The sequence below is a fragment of the Balaenoptera borealis genome, assembly GCF_965194805.1.
Source record: "Balaenoptera borealis genome assembly, chromosome: 1".
In the NCBI taxonomy this organism is placed as follows: domain Eukaryota; kingdom Metazoa; phylum Chordata; class Mammalia; order Artiodactyla; family Balaenopteridae; genus Balaenoptera; species Balaenoptera borealis.
Window position 1 is genome coordinate 44,998,619 of NC_138860.1, and position 24,991 is coordinate 45,023,609.

General features: G+C 37.8%; 1 protein-coding gene and 1 pseudogene across 9 annotated transcripts in view; both read right to left on the reverse strand.

The window, feature by feature from the left end:
* The window catches only part of HMCN1 (hemicentin 1), a 510,534-nt gene that overhangs the window by 91,379 nt on the left and 394,164 nt on the right, over nt 1-24,991 (reverse strand). For all 8 annotated transcript variants that reach the window (XR_014247210.1, XM_082401086.1, XM_082401087.1 and 5 more), the window contains 12 exons: nt 22,084-22,280; nt 15,575-15,656; nt 13,835-13,971; nt 9,787-9,928; nt 8,602-8,746; nt 8,089-8,216; nt 7,631-7,787; nt 5,815-5,936; nt 5,452-5,616; nt 3,721-3,828; nt 3,143-3,280; nt 2,894-3,028 (listed from right to left, as the gene is read on the reverse strand). Coding sequence is in view for 7 of the 8 variants with exons in the window: in XM_082401086.1 (XP_082257212.1) it covers nt 2,894-3,028; nt 3,143-3,280; nt 3,721-3,828; nt 5,452-5,616; nt 5,815-5,936; nt 7,631-7,787; nt 8,089-8,216; nt 8,602-8,746; nt 9,787-9,928; nt 13,835-13,971; nt 15,575-15,656; nt 22,084-22,280 (1,656 nt within the window). In the remaining variant the exon portion in view is untranslated. The remainder of the gene's footprint in view (nt 1-2,893; nt 3,029-3,142; nt 3,281-3,720; nt 3,829-5,451; nt 5,617-5,814; nt 5,937-7,630; nt 7,788-8,088; nt 8,217-8,601; nt 8,747-9,786; nt 9,929-13,834; nt 13,972-15,574; nt 15,657-22,083; nt 22,281-24,991) is intronic.
* Nucleotides 17,895-21,053, reverse strand: LOC309606339 (BAG family molecular chaperone regulator 1 pseudogene; annotated as a pseudogene). The gene is made up of 2 exons: nt 20,880-21,053; nt 17,895-20,811 (listed from the first exon to the last, which is right to left on the reverse strand). The product of its transcript is annotated as a BAG family molecular chaperone regulator 1 pseudogene (transcript).

Sequence of the window (24,991 nt, forward strand, 5' to 3'; positions counted from 1 at the left end):
GGTATTTTCTTTAACATACATGTATTGTGATTCATCAGCTACTTAAAACTTCCAAAATAGACCCCTTCAAGGTTTGGAAATTGTTCACCTGCTCAAAGATTCTTTTATTCACTCATTTCCTACAGTGCTTATGATCTCATATACAGTGGCCATATTTAACAAGGTATTTTTATTAATGAATAAAGGAATAAAGAAGTAGAATATGGAAAAGAATTACAATTAACCCTTGAACAACACAGGGGTTAGGGATGACGACCCTGTGTGCTACCGAAAATCTGAATATAACTTATAGTTGGCCCTCTGTATCCTTGTCTCCTCTGTATCTGTGGTTTTGCACCTGCAGATTCAACCAACCTTGGATTGTACAGTAATGTAGTATTTACTACTGAAAAAATATCCACGTATAAGTGGACCTGCACGGTTCAAACCGTGTTGGTCAAGGGTTGACGGTATATAGATAGAACTCTTTCCACTTCTTCAGAAAATGGTGGAAGGATTTATGATTAGGATTTCCCTTCCTAGTGTTTACAATAGATTACACTAAGGATATTCTACTGAGCTTTTCTTACCCTTTCCTGCCTTGGGGCCATTGCACAGGCTGCCCTCTCTTCCTTGGACACTCTGCTACTTTTACACGGCTCATCCTAGCTCATCATTCAGGTCTCAGCTCCAGTGGTACCCGCCTCAGCTCCAATAGTATCCCCCACCCCCCAAGTAGTTGTTAAAGCTTACTTTAACCACTAGTGTAAAGTGGTCCCCACATTTTCCCATTTTGGAATATTGAAATGCTGTTAGTTGTTCAAAGTGTTTCTTTTTCTTTTTTGAAAAAAAGTGTTTCTTTTTTTCATATCAATAGTTTTAATCAATTAGTGAAGGAAAAAACCCTCACTACTTCTTTTCTATGACCTCAGTGTTGCCAAAACCAATGAATATTTCTTGGTCATCATCCTAACTGACCTCTCGCTTGCATTCAAAAAGCTGTCTACTCCCTTCTTGAAACACTGACCTCTCCTAGCCTCCATCTAGTTTTCCTCTGTCATCTCTTCCCTCTCCTTTGTATTCTTTTCCAGTGTTCTCTCTTTTCTCAGACCTCTTAACAATGCAGAGTCCTGGGGCTTTGTCCTTAAGCTCTTTTCGGTCCAAATTCTCATCCAGTCTTGTAGACTGAAATACCCTGATTACTTCCAAATTTATATCTTAGACTATACTTCTCCCTTGAGTTCTGAATTCATAAATATTCAACGCTTTTTGACATCCCTGCTAGATTTCTAATAGTTTCCCACATCTAACATGATTAAACAGAAATCACGCTTTCCTTCCTCCCAAACCAGTTCCTCCCCTTGCATCCCTCACAGCACTATCTCCATCACTAGCTCAGGCCCAAAGCCCAGGAAACAGCGTTAACTCTTCTCTTTTCCTAACCTCCCAATCTGATTAATCAGCAATCCTGGCAATTACATCTCCAAAGAGTTCTTGAATCCACCACTTCTTTTTCATTTTCCCCTGCAACTCACACACCCACTCGCACTCCCAGCCAGACTGTGTCACATGATGCCTAGAGCACTTTACTAGTTCTTCTAGCTCTAGACTTGTGCTTTCTCGAAATCATTATCTACATACCAGCAAAAGAGGTCTTCCTAAAACCAAACAAGAGTCTTGGTTAAATCATTAAAAGGCTTCAACATCGCACACAGAAGGAAATCTTACCCCTCCTCTGGTCCTTCGGGCACTCCGTGCACTGGTCCCACTTTCTCTTCTGACCTCCTTCACATTTTGCCAGCCTTCCCAGGTTCATTACTGTCAGCCACACTAGCACGCTTCTTTTCTTACCCTTTCCTGCCTTGGGGCCATTGCACAGGCTGCCTGCTCTTCCTTGGACACTCTGCTACCTTTACATGGCTCATCCTAGCTCATCATTCAGGTCTCAGCTCCAATGGTACCCCCCTCAGCTCCAATGGTACCCCCATCAGTAGGTTAAAGCCTACTTTAACCACTAGTGTAAAGTGGTCCCCACATTTTCCCATTATTCTCCAACTCAGCCTTTTGTTTTCCCTCTGCATAGCATATGTCAGAATTTATCATAATTTCATTTATTTGGTAGTTTCATTTTTTTCCTTCTCCACACTATAAGGAAAGGATCATATCTATAATGGTCAACGTATTTCTACTTATTATCCCAATAAACACTTGTTAAAGAAGTGTTGAAAAATACAAATAAATTAGATTTACAATCTGCAGGTAAATGAGCTTTACTACAGTTATTAATTCAGCATAAGAAAATCACACTACAAGGAAATTCAAATCAGCAATGCAAACTGAGCAGCTCGGAACCCATCTCTAGGTCACGTCTTGATCCACAAAAACAATGCATGTAAGCTATGAATATTACATCAAGAAAATATAAGTTAAATGTGAAAAACACCCCACTGTCTTCAGAATATTTTTTTCCATCAAGCTGGTTTAATTGCAATTATGACTTATTTTTTTGTTTCATGATTCTTATTGGTGATTCTTTAAAATTTTTAAAATTTGATTTGTTTTTTAAGTGGATATTACAATCCAGTATTTTGTAATGTATACAAAGTAGTATTACAGAGAGAATAGTTTTAAAAATCACCTTAAATATGTGCTACAACGAAAGTACCAAATAGAGGTTCACAGAAATTCAAAATATCATGAGATGCTTCAGTTTTCTTATACAAATAATGCCCCAAAACACCCAAGCACTAAATTTTTTCCTTCATAAGGTTAATAGAAAAACATATAGGATAACATAAACTAAGAATGTTAATTAAGAACTATGGCGGCATCATTACTTTAGATATATGAATTCTGATATACACTATTATAAGCATCTTTGCAATGAAGGCATAGAGATTTATTATTTAGGTACCTTGGACATTTAACTTGATTTTGCCCAAGGCTGTACCAGCTGGATTCTGAGCCACACACATGTAAGTACCAGCATCCTCTCTGACAGCTCTGGAGATCTGCAAGCCACCACGAGGAAGAATTGCATGGCTTCTACCTACATCATAGTTACAAAAGCAGAGTGAGAAGAATTTTTATTTTCATTAAAAAATCATATCGACTTCTGAATTATAAAACTGAGTTGCCATTATTTTCTTGATTGAAACGGTACCTGAAGTGATGACATTGATACCTTCCTTTTGCCAAGTGATGAAAGGACTGGGAGTCCCTGTTGCTTCACATGGTAATAAAATGGGATTGTTTAGAATGACGGCTAGTTCACTTGGCTGAGGCTGAATGATTGGAGGCTCTATAAGAACCAATCAACAGAAATAAGCAAAGGCTCTAGTTAGTAGCATAAATGTCTACAGTAGCCATGAGGTTAAACATGCCTGAATTCAAAATTCCAAAATATTAGTGATTTCATTGTCCCAGGGAAAAGCAAATAGCGGCCATATCACATTTTTTGAGTCTTGTTACTATAGCCAGTTTCCATTAGAAGAGCTCCATAGAAAAGACTAAAATCAGAAACAGATCATAAAAATTCAAGAAGACAAATAATTTAGGGGTTGTTTTGTGTGGTTTGTCATCTGTATGTTTTCTTTAGTCTATTGAAGAACATCTATCAGGCTTTCCTATCCCCAAAATATTACTGTGGTTTATGACTCTGGACGGTACCACCTGTCAAGAATAAACATGACTTAAAAAAGTACAACAGTAAAATTTTAATGAATAAATAACCTTTCATACCTTGGACATAAAGGCTCACATGTCGATGTGCAGAACCAGCTGCATTCCTGGCAACACAAGTATATCTTCCAGCATGGCTTAATTGAGTGGCAAATATTTCAATTGCTCCTAAAAAGGAAAAATTTTTCATGCACAGTGCATCCCTGTTTTTCTGGTTTGATAAACCACGTCTCTTTGATTTTGTGTGAGTCTGTCCCCCTAGCACAGTAGTGCATGGCTTGTACCCATACTTGTACTCCCTGTGCTTACCTACCACAGTATTTTTTAAAAAAATCACTATTAACAGCTGTATTTAGGCAAAACTTACAGACCATAAAATTCACTGATTTAAATGTACAATACAATGATTTTTAGTATACTTACAGAGTTGTGCAATTATCACAACTTAATTTTAGAAAATTTCCATTATGCCAAAAGAAATCTCACCCCACTTATAGTCCCGCCTCACTCTCAACCCCAGGTGTAAGCAATCAGTAATCTAATTTCTCTATATATTGGCCTTTTCTGGAAATTTCATATAGATGGGATCATACAGAAGGCTTTTGTGTCTGACTTCTACTGTGAGCCTAGTTTTTGAGTTTCATCTGTTGTAGCAGGTGTCAATATTTTTGTTCCATTTTATTGCTAAATAGAATTCCATCCTGTGAATTATCCACATTTTGTTTATCCATTCACCAGTTGATGGACATTTACATTGTTTCTATGTTTTTGGCTATTGTGAATGATGTTGTATGAACATTTGCATATAAGTCTTTGGGTGGACATATGCTTTCATTTCTCTGGGTAGAGACCTAGGAATGGAGTTGCTGGGTCATATGGTAACTGTTTAACATTTTGAGAAATTTCTAAACTGTTTTCTTAGCACAGTACTTTGTGCTGAAGAGTAGTTAATTTATATTTTATGATTTTACTTGCTACCCGTTTATGCAGATTTCTGAGCTAGCCAAAATACTATGCTTTGAAAGCCAAGTTCCATCCTGAGAACAAATCTTTCATTATTTCCCTTCTACTAAAGAAATAAACAAATTCTCTTAGAATAATATGCCCACACTCATAAAGCCTCAGGATGGTAGTTGCTACTTTAGTTTATCTCCAGTGTACCTCCCCAATGCAGGATGAATTTCCAGAAACACAAATGTGAATCACTTATACTTTCATTTAGGTGAATTTTTTTCTCTTTAATATTATAAAATTTTCAATACTTAAATTCTATAAATGATGGTTACTACCACCCTCAAAAATTATCCATATCATAGCACTTAACACCCAGCCCTACTTGCTAAATTATTGAAACCTTAAAAGCAAGAACCCTGTCTTAGTTTTATATCCTCAGAAACTCAGTGGAGTTTTTAGCCTATTTTAGGTACTAAATGTTTGTTGAATGAATGGACATTCTACTTGGCCAATTAAAGAAGTGTGGTTCACTCAAAGGCAACCAGTAAATTTGTTAAACCTTAGGTTTAGTAAATACGCACATAAAATCCCAGTGGTCATGCTTAATATATTCATATCAGTCCTAGATATTATTTGTTATTTTGTTTTTAGACTTTTTTTCTATCCCTTTCCCAAGTTCCCCCTCCCCACTCTTAAGTGCATTTTTTCCCAGATGCCTAAGCCCAGGAATGCAGATGTACTTTATTCTTTTATTTTGGTGCAACAGAAGTCCAAGTAAGGCCATCCAGTAAAAACGAATCCAATCAATAGCTGTGTAATCACTGAGCTGGGTCTTACCTGAGGACAGAATTCTATAGCCCTCTCCTCTGGGAAGCAGTCTTATACCATTTTTCGCCCAGTGAATTGAGGGAAATGGAACTCCTGAAGCCGTGCAGGTGATCACGGTGGGGCCGTGTGTGGTTACTAGGAAGTCAGTAGGCTCATCAGCTATGGAAGGTGGAACTAAAACAAAAACAACAAAAAGAAAGAAAACTACATGTTCCCAACCCTTACAGATTTCCAAAGCCTCCTCATATATCCTCTTTCTACACTGAAAGTGAATGCTTGGTGAGTGGAAAAGGAAGCTCTCTTGTGAAGTAGAGGAATGATGGAATGATATCACTGTAATAACTTTCAGTCCACATAGTAAGCCAGTTCTACCTTGGACAGTGAGATCCACAGTTCTCTTATCCTCTCCCGCATCACTTGTCACAGTGCACTCATAGGTTGCAGTGTCATCCACAGAAGGGGAAATAATTACTAGTGAACCTGAAGACAGGAGCCTAGAAGAGAGATTTCAAAGTAATGAGGTGCTTTATATCAATTTTCATAAATGTTTCTAGTTGGTTCAACATGGTACTATCTTGTGAATTGAGGGAAATGGAACTCTTTCGTCATGTTAAAATGAGCATCATTTTATGCATCAGACTTTAAGTTTATATGGCAGTGGGTTAATAGGACCTCACCCTTGACATCTGCAGGAAGCAGTGGTGTGGAATGATTGTGTGAAGAGGGAATCTTGAATTTTCTGAATGCTTATAACATAATCAACTATGTTCTCCCAGGTGAAATACAGTGAAATGAGCACACTGATGATAGCCATTGTTGATTGACCATTGAACACATTCCTGGCACCATCTCAAATGCTTCACATTAATCATCTCTAAATTTCACAATAACTTTGCAGATTGGTATTTGATTATTTCTACTGACAGATGGGTAACTACAAGTCTGTCTGTCTTGCACTTTTCCCTACTTCACACGTCTCCTTATATGTGGTGGATACCTTGGAGATGCATAGTACATAAATCAAAGAGTCTTTTCCTTAACTTTGAATCAACTCAAAACTAAAGTGATCTGAATCACTTCAAATGTTCAGAAGGTTGAGTAAATACACATACATTATTTAAAGTAATCTAATGAATCACTTTGCTGTACAGCTGAAACTAACATAACATTGTTAATCAACTATGCTCCAATATAAAATAAAAATTAAAGAAAATATGTATCAAAATGAAAAATCAATAAATCTTTAAAATTTCCAGTGGTTGAACACACTAAAAAAATTAAAGTAATCTAAAGAAGAATATCTGTATTCTTACTTCAAACTGTGCAATGATGAATGGAAATGATTTGATTCAATGGAAACATACTTGACCTGCTTTTTTATTCAAGGGCATTGTACATTTTCCCCATAGTATATGCTTCCAAGTCACTAAACTCCCAATGCCAAAAGATTAAAAGGGTGAGAAAGAGGGAGAAGCAACAGAGTTTCAAGTGAAACACTCCTAGTTTCATATTTCCTGATGTATCAGAACGAATTTTTGTTAAGGTAGGTCTATGAGAACATTTGCTTTCAGTACTATGGCAAATCTTTTGCAAGATATCTATTAACTTGAGATACAAGAAATGATGCTTATCTAAAGCATCAGAAATTCCTAGTTTTTTTTTTAAAGGTTAGTCTTTAAAAAATATGATGTCATATTAAGAGCAATGGTAGTCAAGCTGGAAGAATACAAAAAACTGGGAGAAAATGCTGTTCTTCCTCCCTCCACATGCTGCCAAATACCTATGCTGTATTTCAAGGTATAAAATTTGATTTTTATTCCGCAACTAAAACTTGTATTATTTCTACAGACTAGTTTTTCTTTTATACCAAATGATGGTTTTATCTTTTGTCTTTATAAAATTCCAAAAGATACTAAAAAAAAAGCAGAATGGAAATCTAATCTTTTAGAGCTCAGACAGTTATCTACAGGACTTACGGATAGAGAAGTTGCACCTATAATTCAGAAATAAGATTTTAGGCTGAAAAACTAATTCTATAGTAAGAAAAAATAATATGCTCTCTACATACTAGCGAATTCTTCATACTTTATATATTTGTTGTCCCCATTGATAGAGTTTAAATGTTAATTCTTTTAAAAAATATGTTTCTAAATAACAGGTGGGATTTTCCAGTTAAATTATTCCTTACCGGTATGAATTCTGATTTTGATCCACATTAAGAAGATGCCCATTTTTTCTCCAGTTGACTGATGGTTTCGGTATCCCAGTAGCCTCACAAGCCAGAGTGGTTTGAACATTTACTGTTACAGTTATGTTGGTAGGACCCAGAGCAATAGATGGAGGAACTAAAACGAAGTCACCATGTAAGAAACACGTTCAGCAAATAGTATGCCATTCGAAGTATCTCTGCCAAACTGAAATTAATCATTGCTAACTTGCTTTATAGTTATGAACACAATAAGGTTCTGTGAATTTACACAGTGTTGTGATGATACGCTTCATAATGGGTCTTCACTGCTCATAATATAGTGTAATACATTTAAATAGCACTAGATATGAAGGTCTTTATGTTATGACCTCACAGGTTTAGGCTACCAAAGAACATCTGACCAAAAGATTGGATGTTGTTCATAAAAGTACATTTACCATGGACTTGTAAATCTATTCGCCTGTGATCTGTTCCAGCAGCATTGGTAGCCATACACAAATATCTCCCACTATCAGTCACATGTGCTGACTGGATGTGAAGGAATCCATTTTCCAAGATGGAGTATCTATAAGAAAGATCACAAGTGAGGTCCTCCAGATCAGCCTTTCTGATTACGCACATTTTGACTGAGAGCATTATAAAATACCCAGTTAAATCCATTTTTAGTCCTTTTCCTACTTCAGAAATTTATAATACCCTTGGTGGAAAAAAAAAGGATATTCTGCAAAGGTGCACAGCAGATGGGCTTGTGATCTTGGATAGATTATAGTCATTACATTTTGAACATAAGCCTTAGGAATTATGCTTTTAAAATACTATATTTTGATCCTCATTTAAGATGAAGAGACTCATTTTAGAATGAAAAGACCCAAATAATGCATTGGATCAAAGATTTAAAAACTTATATTTCAGTTCTTACAGTATTTTTTATCCTTTTCCAGAATTGTTACCTTGCATGATTCTCAGATAGAACAGCTCCATCCTTTCTCCATGTTATCCTTGGGGTTGGCACACCTTCCGCAAAGCATTCCAATACAGTTGACTTATTTAAGTGAATGACAAGACTCTGGGGGCCACTCTTTATGCTTGGAGGAACTGCACAAGAGATGCATGTGGAAAACTTCCTTTATATCAATAACATAGCCTGAACTAAGAATCTTAAGAGGTAATACAAAGTGAGATTTGAGTCAAATGTATGGCTTTGCCTACAGCTAATTCAGGTTAGTATAAATAGAATTGGGGTTTAATTCCTAAAGTCTAATTCAAGATAAGATTTTATTTAAAAATTTACTTAAAAATGAAGAGTAAATGGGTGGGGAAGCTTTAAATCCCTGATATGGTGTATGAAATCTGGCTTTCTAATGAAAGAGGCTTGAATAGAATAAAAGTCAGCTCTGGTATGATACAAATTAAAGATGATATTTCTTGTTTCTCTTTGGCCAAATAATGGTCAGAGAATGTTAATACTGGAACAACTTCACTTTAAATAAAGGATAGAAAGTCGGCTGTTATAACAAAGCACATCTGTGATTAATCATGCAAGTCTCAGAGTGTGTATTTTATTAATCATTGAATTCATATGGGAATAGAAAACTTGAATTTTAATTTTAGTGTTAGAGATATTATCTGCCTGGGTCACTCAACTTGTAAAGTTTCGTATATTAAAAATCCAAACAGACGGTTTTGAAAAAGTCTGTATCATATTCTTGAAATTTGGCAGATTTTAGTGTTTAGATTTTATATTTGAGAAAATTACAGTCCCATTGACAGTCTCTGTCTAGCACATATATAATCAAACATCAACATCAACAAAGGTGACTAAATAATTGGCTACTTGTCATCCAGAGATTTAGTGTATTAACTTCTCCAATGGCTCTGATCTGAATGACGCAAAACATCAGGATACGCGGATAACAATTGGACATATATTGTCCTCTAAGAGAAATGTATCTTTTTTTTTGGAAATTGAGTTAGTTTGAATATAGTGATAGTACAAATATCACATGTTGTCTTTATGAAAAGAAATAAGCACAAGAATTTGTTTAGTATGCTCATAAAAAATAAAAATGTTATCATCTCTTTAAATGCCCTTATCTAAATTTTTAAATTGAGAAACAGTGATTAATTTTTCTTACCATTTACAGTGAGAATAAATTCTCTTGTAGTCTTTCCTGCAATGTTGCTGGCAGCACAGGTATAATTGGCTGTATCACCTAGATCTGCATTATTAATTTGCAAGTATCTCCCTCCAGATAGGATTCTTACTCGAGGTGTTGCCTGGATTCAGCAAGTAAAATATACCATTAAAATGTTGGACAAATAAAATAAAATATTAATCATCAAAAGTAACTAGAGTGAACTGTAGTGCACCTGTCTCCCAGTATCTTTGCTCCCCCCACCGCTATCCTGGTATCAAAAACTCTTGGGAAATATTTCTATGAATGTAGTTAAGGCAAGAGCACAATCAATGTCTCCAGTTCTTCACAGTGATGGCCACAATGAACCTCTCAAGGATGAAAAGTTGTCTCGAGTTGGGCCCATTTGAGCTCCCCAGAAAGACACTGCTGGAAGTGTTGGAATAAGGCATATTTTTACTGGAATCACTGGTAGTGAGGATGACATAGCTTGGTGGCAGTCTTACCACCATGTGGGGACAGCTTGCTCTGAATCTAAGACATAAGCAGAGTTGGGATTCAGAGAAAGGACCGAGATGCTTGACTACATGGTTAGAGCCTCTGGATCTAGTAATGCCTAAAGCTTAAGTTCACCAATTACTATAGCTAATAAATATCTTTTTTTTTTCCATTTAAATTATTTTGAGTTTGAATTCTGTCACTTAAAGCTGAACGTTTCCTGACTAATAAATTAACTTCGGTTAACTTACAGGAAATAATTATCCTTCAACATTTTTAACATAAGTAAATAAATGATTTTAGTCTACAAATATTTATTAAGCACTTATTTTGCGTCCAGGCATGGGACCGAGAATTGTGAAAATGCAGAGACCTATATTGAAATGAAATACTGAAATATAATGAAATCTAATCTCTGCTATAATGTCCAATTGGGGATTGTTCATAGACTTTAAAAAATGCCAGGTAACATCAAAGACTGATATCTTCTGATTGTGCCTAAGTGGAACTACTTCAGGAAGAGCCCAAATAAGATTTTTCTACCATATGGGTTCTGTCCCAGATAAACATATATTTCTAATGAAAAATGTTGTTCACACTAACATAGACAGTTCGGGTCAATTTATCTTGAAAGTCCACACATTTTCTCTAGGCCTTTCCTTGTTACAGGGGCTATTAATGGTAAACTTTTATTACTTCTGATGAGAATAAGTGATTTCTTAAACATACATGGTAAGTTCTACAAAACATATTTTAATTTTGATATGGGTATAGCAGGATTTTAGGCTAATAAAAAAATTCTGAGTTGATTCTCATGTCTTTCTTCCATGAACATCAGTAAGTTCTGCTAACTTATTCAGTCTCACTACAATTTTCTCTGGTTCTCTTCTCATTTACTGCCAGTGATTCTTCCAAATTTGATTTCTTTCCTCAGATAGAACATCATTCTCAGCTGATGACCTTAATTCCTACTTCACTGAGAAAAATCAAAGCCAGGTACCCGCAATTTCTCCCTCTCATCTCTTGCATATGAATGCAACCTTCCTTCCTATTTTTCCATCTCTGTGGAAAAAGGTCAACGCTTCTGTCCAAGGCTAGTCTCTTCACCTGTCACCAGGGTCCCAACCCTTCCCCACTCGACACACTTAGTCCTGTATCTTCCATCTCTTTCAGTAAATAAGCATATACAAATCTCTTTTGTATTTAAGTAACAGTCCACAATCATTTCCACTTCCTCTTCTTTAACTCCCCCAGACAGCTGTAACCTGTCTTCTACTTTGATCACTCTATTGAAGAACCGTTGTTCAGATCTTTAATCAAGTCTATGTATTGCCAAAGCCAGTGAATACAACTTAATTTGCATCTTAACATGGACTCTGTTAACCGCTCCCTCTCTCTTCCTTGGCTTTCAGTACACCAATGTCTCCTATATTTAATCTTATTTCTCTGAGTCCTCATTCTCAGTCCCACTCTTCTCTTCTTCCTTTGCTCACCTTTTAATTGTCAATGTTGCCTTAGGCTTTATTCTCATTTACTGGTCTTCTCACACTGTGTGCTTTCTGGTTGACCTCATACAAACCGATGGCTTCAGCAACAGGTTACACCATTGAGGACCACCAAATCAAAGACGTTTTTGATGAAATATGGACCCATATTTCTTAGTGCTTCTTAGAAGCTCCACTTGGATAATATATAGGTAATTTAAACTCAAAATATCTATAAAACTGGACTCATTTTTCCCCCCATAACTGTTGAAATCAGTCTGTCCCAGTACTGACATCACTTGGTCATATCTGAGATTAGCCTGAATTTCTGTATCATCAACATGCACTCAGTCCCTATCTGAACACCTAATGGTCTAGAGTGAAATGCACACATGGGAGATAAGACTATGGAGGAGAAGTCAGAGCATGAAGGGCTTTGTGAGCTAAGCTGGGCAGTTTAACCCGAATCCTGAAATCTATGGAGAATCATCAAAGGATTTTAATCAAGGTCTACTTCAACCACACCAAGCTACCTGCAGCTCCTGGGACAGCAGCATTCCTTCTCCTGTAATGTCTTTGTACATGCTATCACCTATGTTTGGAATCCCCTTCTTCTTTCTCACCCAACATCTACCCAACATTTAAACTGAACTCACCCTTTCCAAGAGGCTCCCCTGGGCTATTCCTTACCCTTCAGTCTGGATTACTTGCTTCTCCCCTCTGTTTCCATAAAATGCTGTATATCCCTCTAAGATATTGTTTATTGAATATCAGCGGTATCAATTTTCTACGTTTGATATACTTCTGTATATTTTCAGATAGTCTGTGAGCTCCTTGAGGATCAAGATTATTCTCAGGGGCAATCATAGTTCCTAGCATTATAATAGGCACACAATAAATAGAGAAACTGAGTCACGGGACTGTTAAGTGATATGCATGATGATTTAACAAGGAAGTAACTCTCAGAACCTAGTCTCTCTGTGTTTGGCACTTGTGTGATTTGATGATGGCGAAAGTCTTTCTGCCTTATGTATTAGGGACACAATTTCCTTTTATTTAGGCACAGTGTACCACAATAGGTTATACTAACAGGATGAGGAAGAACAAAGGAGAAACAAAAGAATAAGTAAGTACTAGGATGAGGACAATCAGAGCATTCAAAGTCAAGGCTTTGAGCGAACCCTCAAAGCCTATTTAGGATTCTGGGCTGTGACACTCTAGGGCAGCAGACAGGTATCACCTGAGCATGGGAACCTTTAAAGAGCCAGTAACTGTGTTTTCAAAGATTCCAGTCCATATTCCTGGTGTTGCACAGATCCTTGGGGTCACTCCTGAGGACCAAGTTTTGACTAGGGGAATTCAGTAATAGGTTTGCCCTAGGGAGTTGGCAGGACAGGTCAGGTCTTTTGAGACTCTGATGGTTTCTTCCCTCTCAAGTAAAGACATAAATGGTACAGATGAACCTATTTGCAGAGCAGGAATAGAAAGGCAGATGTAGAGAACGGACATGTGGACACAGTGCGGGAAGGGGAGGGTGGGATGAACTGGGAGATTAGGTTTGACATAAATACACTACCATGTGTAAAATAGATAGCTAGTGGGAACCTGCTGTATAGCACAGGGAGATCAGCTCAGTGCTCTGTGATGACCTAGATGGGTGGGATGCGGGGGGAGGGAGGTCCATGAGGGAGGGGATATATGTATATATATGGCTGATTCACTGTACAGCAGAAACTAACACAACGTTGTAAAGCAATCATACTCCAATAAAAAAAAAAAAGACATAGCTGAGTGTTTTAATTCAACTTTAATCTATGGTCTCCAGGAGATATATACTTGGGCCAATTTACAGAGTATATGAATCAAAATACCTGTCTTTTGCCTCATAACTAGCTACTAACTACTCAAAGAAGGCTGAGAAAAAGGTTGATTAAAGGACCCTGTGCCCACCCCTGTAATGTTGAGTAACTAGTAATCTGACATTGTTTGGTTTTATCTCCCTAGGAAGGACTCTATTGCTGATTTTTTTTTCTCACAATGAATCTGTGGAATTTAGCAAGATTTACCTGTAACCGTTCTCCATTTTTAAGCCAAGTGATTACAGGTGGGGGCACTGCATCCGATTTGCATTCCAATGTCACTTGTCTGTTCCGTAACACAGTGAAATCCTGGGGCTCATCAGTTCCAGCAATATTAGGGGGGACTGGGCATGAGAACAAATACACCAAAGGCTTTTAATAAACAGGATATAAAATGATCTGGATTATCTGAGGCGTTCAACGAACGTTGCTTCTGCTGTATGAAATAAAAAGCATAAACTTAAAACATTACTCATTCAATTTATAGTACAATGATTACAAATAGTAAAAAATTTTTTACCTTCCTCAGTACTTTCACATATATTAAGTAATGAAATTCTTCCAATGGCCACATAAATGACAGGATAAGTAATATAATCACATTTTATCACCTTTTAACAGATAAAGAAACTAAGTACCAAGAAGGGATTCCTTGTCTAGCTCTACAATTGGTAATAATTTTCTCTGAACATCATATTTTAAAACTTCTAAATTAGGGTCTGCCCATTATAATATACAGAAATATATACATTTTTCTTAATATGCAGAAAGGGGGAGGGGCAAAATAGGGGTAAGGAATTAAGAGGTACAAACTACTATGTATAAAATAAATAAGCTACAAGGATATATTGTAAAGGGAATACAGTCAATATTTTATAATAACTTTAAATGGAGTATAATTTATACAAATTTTCAATCACTATGGTTTACACCTGAAATTAATATAATATTGTAAATCAACTATATCACAATTTAAAAATGTACCTGTTTTATGTGACTCATATACACAATTTACATGTCAATTAGTGGCAGGTCTAATTTTTTGTGTAGGACTGGCGGGGTGAGGGGAACACTCCTATATTACGCCAGCCCTACAGTTTGTGTTGCCTAGTCGTTTAGGCTATGAGGAGATAAAGATCTTCCGTTAAGTTCTTTTAATGTTCCTCTCCATGAAGAGTAATTCCCATTTCTATGTCAAAATAGTATCGGCCACAGTCTAATTGGCCTAACTTTTCTAGAAGGTAATTTGGCCTTAAATGTGTGTGTGTGTGTGTGTACATGCATGCGCGGGTACTTGCATATAATCAAGTAAATATACCTACAGAAATTTATCAAAACAAAATAATTAAAGGAAGAGGCCAACACACATATACAAAGATGTCTATAATAGTGTGGCTTATATTGGTAAAAATACAAAACAGCCTAAATATCCAAAAATAAGGAATGTATTAAATAAATAATGGCATATTCATAAAATGGGACATCATGGAATCACTAAAAAGTAATGTTATAAAAATACATTTTTTGACATGAAAACATGTTCACCATACCACTAAGTAAGATACAAAAAGTTAAATACTATATGCTGTATGATCACATTTCTGTGACAATATTTATATGTAAAAAGGTCTTATCTTTGTGTGATGAGATTATGATTGATTTATATTTTTATTTTTATAATTTATATTCTATGATTTAAAATCAATGAATATGAATTATTTGTGCAGGAACAAAACAAATAACTCAAAAAATCCATTAAACTATTCCCAACAATAGTTTAATGGACTACTGTGATCAAATATATCCATCAGATTTGCAAAATACATTTTTCCTAATATATAAACATAGTTTTATGATATGTTAGATAGTTGCTCTATGTTCCATGAATTATGCCTTTTAATTAGGTATTAATGTATGATGGACTGCAGGACATTTTGCCAACTTTACCATGCACTCTCACTAAATATTCTTTATCATCATCTCCTGCAGGACTGGATGCCAGACACGTATATCTTCCTGTATCTTCCACCTATAAAATTCGAATAAGTGAATGACACAATGTTAACATGCTGGTTTTGGTGATGAGAATAACCATCTATTAGAATGAATATAGAAGTCTCACACAAAGCAAGATATCGTTAAGAGTACAGTAATAAAATTTAATAAATGGTTTTAACATTTGTGATTAAATGTAACTTATACATTTAATCAGTTAAGTGTATCAGTTTCATTTGATACTGATACTGAGCATGGCTTGACATCTCTGTTACATGTAAATCTATGTATTTGACATAGATTTAACAGGGTTTTGGTATTTGATCTCAGAATGTTTGCATATTAGGTATATTTAATGATCTCAGAAAGGGCAGATACATATAAGACCTACCACCATACATGACAGACTAGATACTACTCAGTATTTATTGAAGAAATAAGTATTTATGAATTTAAATTGCAGACTGAAAATTCTACTGGAGTCTTCCTGAAGAAAATAAAATACATTAACCAACCAATCAACTAACCAACCAAAAATGTAAATAAAATATCCGGTTATTTTAATAAAGCACATTAATACCACATTTTTAATCTACCTTTGATATACATGGTGAAACAAAATAGCTGTATTATGTAATTTGGCTGTAAATAGGTCAGGCTGACAGCAAAATCTACTATTTTCTGATGAAAACCAGAAACATTTCTTTAAAAATCTCCATACATAGTTTCCACTGGAAGCGTTAGTCTTCATTCATATTTGACATTGTGTAGAGGATGTCTTATGTATGTGTAAAGGATACACTGAAAAACAGATGATCTTACTACTGTGAAAAATATATCTTGGAAAAGTAGAAAATCCTGTTTTCATTTATTTTATTACTTGAATAGTCCTAGAACACTGGGAATTTTAAACTTCTTACATTCAAAACTGACTTTATAGATTATGGAAAAACGTTTGGGTAGGCTGCAAAAAGTCCACTGAAAAAATTTAAGACTAGTATGTTTGGAAAATTACTAAATATGACTTTAGCAGAATGACTGTCTCATCGTCCTTCAATTAAGAATTGGAAGTGATGCCCTACTGCCTAGAGAATAATTTCTAAATTTCTCATCATATCTTTCAAACCTCTAAAAGTCAACTCTTACTCCACAAATTCAGTTTATTCCCAAATCATATTGCCCCCTCCACTTGTCGTGACTTAGCCAAACTTGCACCGTCATTCATGACTGTTTTGAGATCTTGCCTTCTCCAAGAAACATTTCCTGACAACTTATATCCTTCTGAATATTGACAGTTACTATTACTAGCTACATTTCCTAAAGTGTGTTCTGTTAATAGGGTGTTTGAAAAATTATAGTTAGTCAGGTTTCTTTGGAGTAAGATTTTGCAGAGATGTTGACATGCATTATGGCTCACAAAGGAGAGGAAGGTACAGTATATAAAGTTTTTCAGATCTACTTGGTCACAGACTTTTTCTCCCTTTGGAATAAATGACAGAATGAGGGTTTGATGGAAAATGTCTTAGCAAACTCTTGTCTTTACCACACAATTTGGAATTTGCAAAGCATCCATTTGGTAGCAGGCATAACTACATGCTATAGATACATACACAAAAAGACACAGGTAACTAAGATATAGTTTAGTAATAAGTGCTTTAACAGAGATATGTACCAAATGTTGTGAAAACACAGAGGACCAGAGGAACCAAGAGCAATCTTGGGACTTGACAATATTTAATTTTTCAATTCTATGATGTTTTTAATGGTTTTCTTATTGTTTTCCTAATTTTGTCATATGTAGTTTTATTTTTCTTAGAAAACTGGAAACTTCTTGAAGGCTGAGAAACGTCTTATGTATTACATTTGTATTCTCCACAAAAGCTAGAATGTGTGGATCACCATTTAACACTCTATGGAAGCTTTGTCTTGTTTTGTTATAACGTAACTTTTCCTTCTTACATTTAAGACCTAGTGTAATGTGGCCTTAATTTCCCTCTAAAGCTTTATTTACCATGATTCCTGTATACTTATGGTTCTAGTGCACACACTTCCCTGTCTCCATGCTATTCCCTATGTTACAAAATTCTTTCTGCTTCTTTTTTGGTCTGTTGAGATTATAACATTCAAGGGTTTTGATTCAGTATGTGGTTTGACAGTTGGACCTGAGTTTTCTCTGGGTTATTGAAGTGCTTGACAGAGGGAAGAGGGGAATGGAAGGTGTGTTCTCCTTGATGTTAGAAACAAGAACTGGGCTGGGTTCCACTGGCTATGCTTTTTTTTTTTTTTCATTCTCCAAAAATTTATTGAGCACCTAATATAAACCAGACAATGTGCTTGAAATATACTGTTAACAAGACGAAGAAGCTCCTTAACCCAAGGAACTCACAGTCTAGCTTAAAGGCAAATATTAATCGAATAATCCCACAAATAAATCATCATAGATCATGATAAATGCTGTTTATTGTAAAAAGTCATGACAAGTTGTGACAGGATATCACCCGAGGGCTTGATGTTCTCAGATAGTAGTAGGTGAGGTTTCTCCATGGAAGAGACATTTACGTTCTGAAGGATGAACAGGAGTCTCCTAGGACAGGGGTAGGAGTATGGGAAAGATGGCGTGGAGGTGACCAAGCACAGGAACAGCGTGTGCAAAGACCCCAGGGTGGGAGAGGGCACAGAGCACCTGAGGGCCTGAACTAGACCAGAGTGGCTGACAGCAGAGAACAAACAGGACAGTGGCCCGAGATGAGAAGGGAGCAGGGTAAGGACCTTGGCCTTTATCCCAAGAGAAATGGGGGCCACTGAGGTTTTTCAGCAGGGGACTGACATGATAAGATGTGTACTTCATTATCACTCAGCTCCTCTGTGGAGAATGAACTGGAGAGGGCCAGAGGGGAAGTGCAGAGGCCAACATGGGAGATAAATAGAAGGAAAAGAGAAAATGAGAGGGTGTGAGCAACCCCATGTCAGTTGGGAGGCAAACTGGTAGAGATTAAGAACATGGGCTCGGAATCAAGCTGCCCAGTTTGTGTCCTGGCTTTGTCACTACTCTATGATCTTGAGCAAATTACCTAAGCTCATCTCTAAAACAGGGATAGCATCTGCCTATGTCCTAGATTGTGTGAGGATTAAATGACAAATACACCTCAAGAACTCAGAATGGTATCTGGCACACAGGAACGCGCTGTGGCCCAAGGCCACACAGCTACTACTAGAAACAGAGAAACACTGGACTGCTCTGATTAAAGCTGGGGGTGGGCGGGCCGGGCCCCGAGCCTCGTCCACTTGTTCACCCCTAACCACCACCTTGTCCTAGTCCCACCCACGCAGCCCTAAATGCCTGGGACTTCACAGACTCCCTCTCTGCCAAAGAAGGTTGGCCTCAGAGTGGCCTGTTGGGAGCCCGTCTCCTGGGCACTGTGTGAAAAAATGGGGTGATGGCAGCTGACCCGTTTAAGAGTTCTGGCACGCAGGGCCACGCTCAACTTTATAACATGACTAGACTAGAACCTCAGAAGGCTTTTGCTTCCCTTACTTCATCTACCAAAAAGAAAAAAAAGTCTAAACACTCTTCTGCTTGTTGATGTCTATATAAACTGTTTTATTTTTTAAATAACGATGAAGGGGAAAAAGGCCACAGAACAGACAAAAATAGCCTCGAAGGAACTCGAAGGAAATGTAGATCTCAGAAGGGTACGGTTAACAGAAATGTCTTTGAAGGAACTCCTGAGAAGTGGCCCTCACTACCTGCCTGCTTTATGCATTCTGTCTCCCCTCTCTGGCCCTCCTAAGCCATGGTTCTGATCCGGTTTCGAGCAGAGACTTAGTCAACTCTGGGTTCTAACCTCCTAGAGATTTGCTTGGGGACAAGGAAGTCCATGTATCAACCACAGGCCCCAGTCCAGGAGCGGCCCCCTGAGACCTCACGACCTGTGGCTGGTCAGGGTCACTGCGGGGTGAAGTCAGGGTCTATGAACCCACAACCCAGCCAGCTGTTCCAGAATTAGGTCACAATGAGAGATACTTGGACTCCCTGTGTGCCAAACACCTGTCCTGAGCCATTCCCAACATTCCTGACCAGACGCAGCCTCCTGATGATTCTGGTTTACACAGATGAGACCATGGGATCATGAAGGCAAAACGGCCTCACATATCTGAAGGCCAGGATAGCTGATAAACCCGGAACTACCCCAGGACAAATGAGAGCTCTCACCAGCCCAAAGAAAGCACCCAAAGGTCAAAAAAGCTGGGAAGACTTGGGCAGGGGAGGCCCTCTCCAGACAAGGTGGGCTGCTGGACAGCACAGATATACACAGACAGAACGAGAAACTGACAGGAGTGCTAAAGATTGTCCAGACAATACTTGTTCATTGGCGGGGGGGGGGGGGGGGGGGGGGGAGATAAGGGGAGGGAAACTGGCAATCGGCCAGTTGTCCCCAGCTGCCCCGGGGAAAGCACGTAACTTCTGTTCCGGAGAGACCAGAGCTGGTGGAGCTGTTCTTCAGGGAAGCACAGCCTTCTCCGCCGCACCTCAGTCAGCCGGGGCCAAGTCTGTGGACTGCCGTCGCTCCGTCTCCTGGGATGCTCTGCTCCACTGCGCCACACTCGGCTGGGAACACCTGAATCCTTTTCACCAAACCCTTCCTTTTCATTCTACTGTCTTTGCAATTTTCTGGCAGAATTAGTGTGCCGATCTCTCCCAAGATCTTCATGAACTGCTCGATTGTGGCTTTCACCCTCCCATCGAGTTTGCAGAGAGCTTCAGCTTGCAAATCCTTGGCTAGGAAACCCTGCTGGATTCCGAAAAGCTCTTTAGTCCACTCTTCCAGTTGGTCAGCTATCGTCTCCACAGACTTCTCCAAATCTTTCAACTTCTTTAGTTCAACTTCTTCCTCTGGACTGTTCTTTTCCCCAGGTAACATGACCCGGTAACCATTTCGTATTCCAAGTGCTGACACCGGAGTCTCCATTTCCTTCAGAGATTTCCCCTTAAATATGGGTTTCTGAAAAGGCAGCGGGACCCCTGTGGCCTCTGCAAAAACCTGGGCCAGGTCTTGGACCATTGGTTCACTACAGCCCTCTTGCGGGATAACTTGAAGATCGTGCTTCTCATTAATGTGGGTGATGGTCCCGCTGAGCTCGGCAGCCGCCGTTTCCTCGCTCCGGGCCGAGCGAGGCCGTGCTTTCTTCTACACCCCCGGCCTGCGAGCGCAGGCGGCGGCGCCCCTGCTGGATCCGGCATGCCCTCTGGTCACACTCCGGACGGCTGATCGCTGGGAGGGAGGCGGACCGGCCTCGGCTGGGGGCACCGACTGGGGCGGCTCTCGGGGGAGAGGGCGGGTCGCTTCGCGGTCTCCGCGCCGCCGCGCTCCGCCGGACCCGTGCTTTGGCTCCGCTTTTGAACCAGACCCAGGATTGAGACCAGCTCCATCACCGAGCAGTGGCTAAGTACTTGGCAGGTGAATACTTAATCTTTCTGTGTCTGTTTCTGGATTTGTAGAAAGGGGATAAAGACACTGCCTCACAGAATTGTCATGATGGTCACGGGTGTGATAGAGCCCATAGCTGAACATAAGACTGACACGATTTACAACCCTTAGCTCTCTTTTCCAGCTCCCTTTCTTTTCTGTTTCCTCAGTGAAAATGTACATGAAATATGATTAAATAATGTATTATTCTACTTTTAAAGAAATGATGATTATAATAACAATAAAATCAGCAACAACAGCAATCATACTAACTCCGTTTTAGAACCACTTCATGCCCGTGGCACCAGTCTAAGCACATCAAGTTAGACTGTCTCTAAAACCCCAAGTATATACGTTCAGTATTATTACTGTTTTTATCCCCAGTTTACAGATGAGGGCGTTAAGGAACACATGCATATTTGTAATATAAGGTTTGCCTTTGTTTGTAGAACAGTATATTGTTACAATAAGACATCCCAGACATACTTCTCTTTAATATATTTACATTTCAGATTAATTTCCTTAAACACAAACTAAAAGAACAATTTTATTGAATTGATCATTTTTTGAAAAATTGTGTCTCTTCAGATTTTCACGTCTGAGATTTCTTTCTAGAGATCAAAAGTGCTCTCTGAAGCCTCACATATATGTACGTTGGATAGCTTTTTGCCATTTCTGTAAAGAGCTACATGGCACAAATAAGGGCTTTGGGAAATATGTTATCACTTATAGAACTGTGAAAACTTGCAAAAATTAATGTGAAGGTAACTTGCTTTCTTCTGTGTTTAATATGATAATTTCACTTCTTCCTTCTAGGCATGTTACTTTGTAAGTGTCTACCCAATCATGCATGTCATAGACCCAATCTACCCTTGCTAAAGTTACAGAGATCTGTGATATATTCAGACTCCAAGACAACTTCTCCAACATTTCTCATAGATTAGCAAGTAAGAAGTTTAACCCGGAAAATAACTGTATGAACTCTGAACTTACCTGAGCACTAGATATTCGAAGAACCTCTCCTCCTCCAAGAGTTTGCATCTGATCCACCTGTGGAAGGGGCCGTCCGTCTTTCATCCAGGTAATTTTAGGAGCTGGGATTCCAGAAGCAATGCAGGTAAGTTCAAGTGGATTATTAACAATTACTGACATCTCTACAGGTTCTTCAGATCCATTGATATGAGGTGGTTCTATTTAAAAGGAATGAAAAACAACAACAAACTAAACTTGCTCTTTGATAAAATACTGCAGATTAGAAAAACTTTAAAATTCAACTCAAATTTATGTTCGTACAATGCAAATTGATTTGAACAAGGATACCAAAATAATTCCTAGATGTTATTACAATTTGTCACTGGAACTATTTTTTTTTTTTTTTGCAATTTATTGAGGGACAATATATTAAATGCCAGCACTATATAAGTCTTTGTGCATTATCTTTTCACTGGCACTATTTTTTAAAAAAAAATAGATTTATTTATTTATTTATTTTTGGCTGTGTTGGGTCTTCGTTGCTGCTCGCGGGTTTTCTCTAGTTGTGGTGAGCGGAGGCTACTCTTCGTTGCGGTGCGCAGTCTTCTCATTGTGGTGGCTTCTCTTGTAGAGCATGGGCTCTAGGTGCAAGGGCTTCAGTAGTTGTGGCCCGTGGGCTCCGTAGTTGTGGCTCGTGGGCTCAGTAGTTGTGGTACATGGGCTTAGTTGCTCCGTGGCATGTGGGATCTTCCCAGAGCAGGGCTCGAACCTGGGTTCCCTGCACTGGCAGGCAGAGTCTTAACCACTGCGCCACCAGGGAAGTCCCTACTGGCGCTATTTTAAAAGAGATGGATCATGCCTGTGATAGATCATGAAGTAAATGGCAAGCCATTAAAGGTAATTATAGCACAGCAATTGGGATTAAGATAGTTAGAGCAGTCTTACTTAACTGTAAAGATTTGAAAACTATAAAAACTAAAGTAATCTTGTACTATTTTTAAAAGAGAGTTACTTAAATATAGTAGTGTCTTTTTGCACCTTTTAAATATCTATTGGTTCTACAAAAGCAATGGGCAAATGCTATGGAATTTTGCCATCATTTTTTCCATGCAGAACTTTAAGAGGAAACAATGACTAAGCAGAAGAAAAAACAGTTATATTTGGAGACCATTTCTGTATAAACCACATTTGTTATGTCTGGGCAGAAATAACTTCCTTTTTTGTTATTTATACTTCTAAATTACCTTTCTCAAGAGGATGTTAAGAAATCTAAACACTTGGAGGAAACAGTAAAGTTTCTTAGTCCAACTATTCCTAAGTTTAGGGATCACTTTAAAACAGATTTCCCTTACATAGATCATTCAAATTTTCTATTAACGTTTCCAGCTTACTATTTCACGAGGCAGCAAAAATAGCTGTTGGACAGCTCCAAGGATTAGCTGTGTGTGTGTGTGTGTGTGTGTGTGTGTGTGTGTGTGTGTATGTGTTTAAAGTCAGGCACATAGTTTAGAGCAGAGGTTCACAGAAGAGGATCTGGAATCAAATAGCCTGAATTTGGATCTTAGCTCCAACAATTATTAGGTTAGTGGATTTGGGCAAATCTCTAAAATAAGTATAGTACTATTATTTAACTAACAGAATTGTGAGGATTCAATGAAATAATCTGTAAACTACATTTCTTTTGTGTTTCTGAATCTGTTTTATTTTATAATTAAAGGTTTTAAGAAAGTTATAACTACTACTAAGTCTACTACATCTGTTGGCGTTATTATTAAAAGCTGCCTCCTAAAAATTTGTATCTTTGGTCCTCGTTTTCCTTTCTGGAAAAAGATAATATATTTAATACATTATAATTAAGAAGTCAGAGTTTCTTAACTATGGTCCCACATGACTACTCTTTTTCACTTTCATGCATCTTATTGCGTTTTGCTGTCAAAATACATTTTCTTAAGTGCATTTTAGATCAATCCAAGATTTCTTGGTTAAAAGATGTCAGTGTCTCCATGTTGCTCATTGAGTTAAATACAAACTCCTCATCATGGCTTCCAAGCCTTCCACAACATAGCCTCAATCTCTCTTTATAATATTATTTACTTTTAATACATTTTATGTAACCTAGACTTCAAACTAGACTACTTTTCTCCCTCAACATGGTCAGTCCCTTCTTGCTCTGTGACTTTACTAATGCTATTCCTTCTACTGGAATATCTCCAATAGTCCCACCATCCCCTAACTGAGCATGTTCAAGTACTCTCAAGGTCACTTTAGTATCATTATGTTCATTTGTAAAAACCATAAGTCCTTTCTTGATTCTCTCAACAAACTATAAAATTTCTATCCCTTTTAATTTCCATAGCACGCTGGATGGAAAAGCACTTATCTGATTCTCCATTTGACTACAGTCAATTCTTTATTCCTCTCACTTATTGGTTATTTACTATGTGTCTGTCACTGTGGATACAAAGATTATTTAAGCACGGCCTTAATCTCAAAAGCTTATAGTACTAGATTTAAAATAACAACATGTTCCCAACTGGTTCAAATACCAGTCATCAGATCTCACATGTGTTAAGTGATTGCGAACCATTTTACTCTGTATCTTGTCCATATGTCTTGTACTTTGAGCAGAATAGGAGTTGTCCATACTCTGATGACTCCAAAACTTATATTTCTAGCCTAGATCTCTCTGCTGGGCTCTAGATCCATTTATATATTTATCACATAAGCATTTTCAGTGGGTTGTTTGAAAACAACTTCAAACTCATCATGTATTCAGACTGAACCTGTTACCTTTTCCCTCAAAACCTGGTCTTTTTCCAGCATTCCCTGCATTTACGTGATGAACCCACCAATTGTTGAGTCACATAAACCAGAAGCTGGGAGTCATCCTCGGTATCTTCTTCCTTGTCATCACTCTCAAATGGCCAAA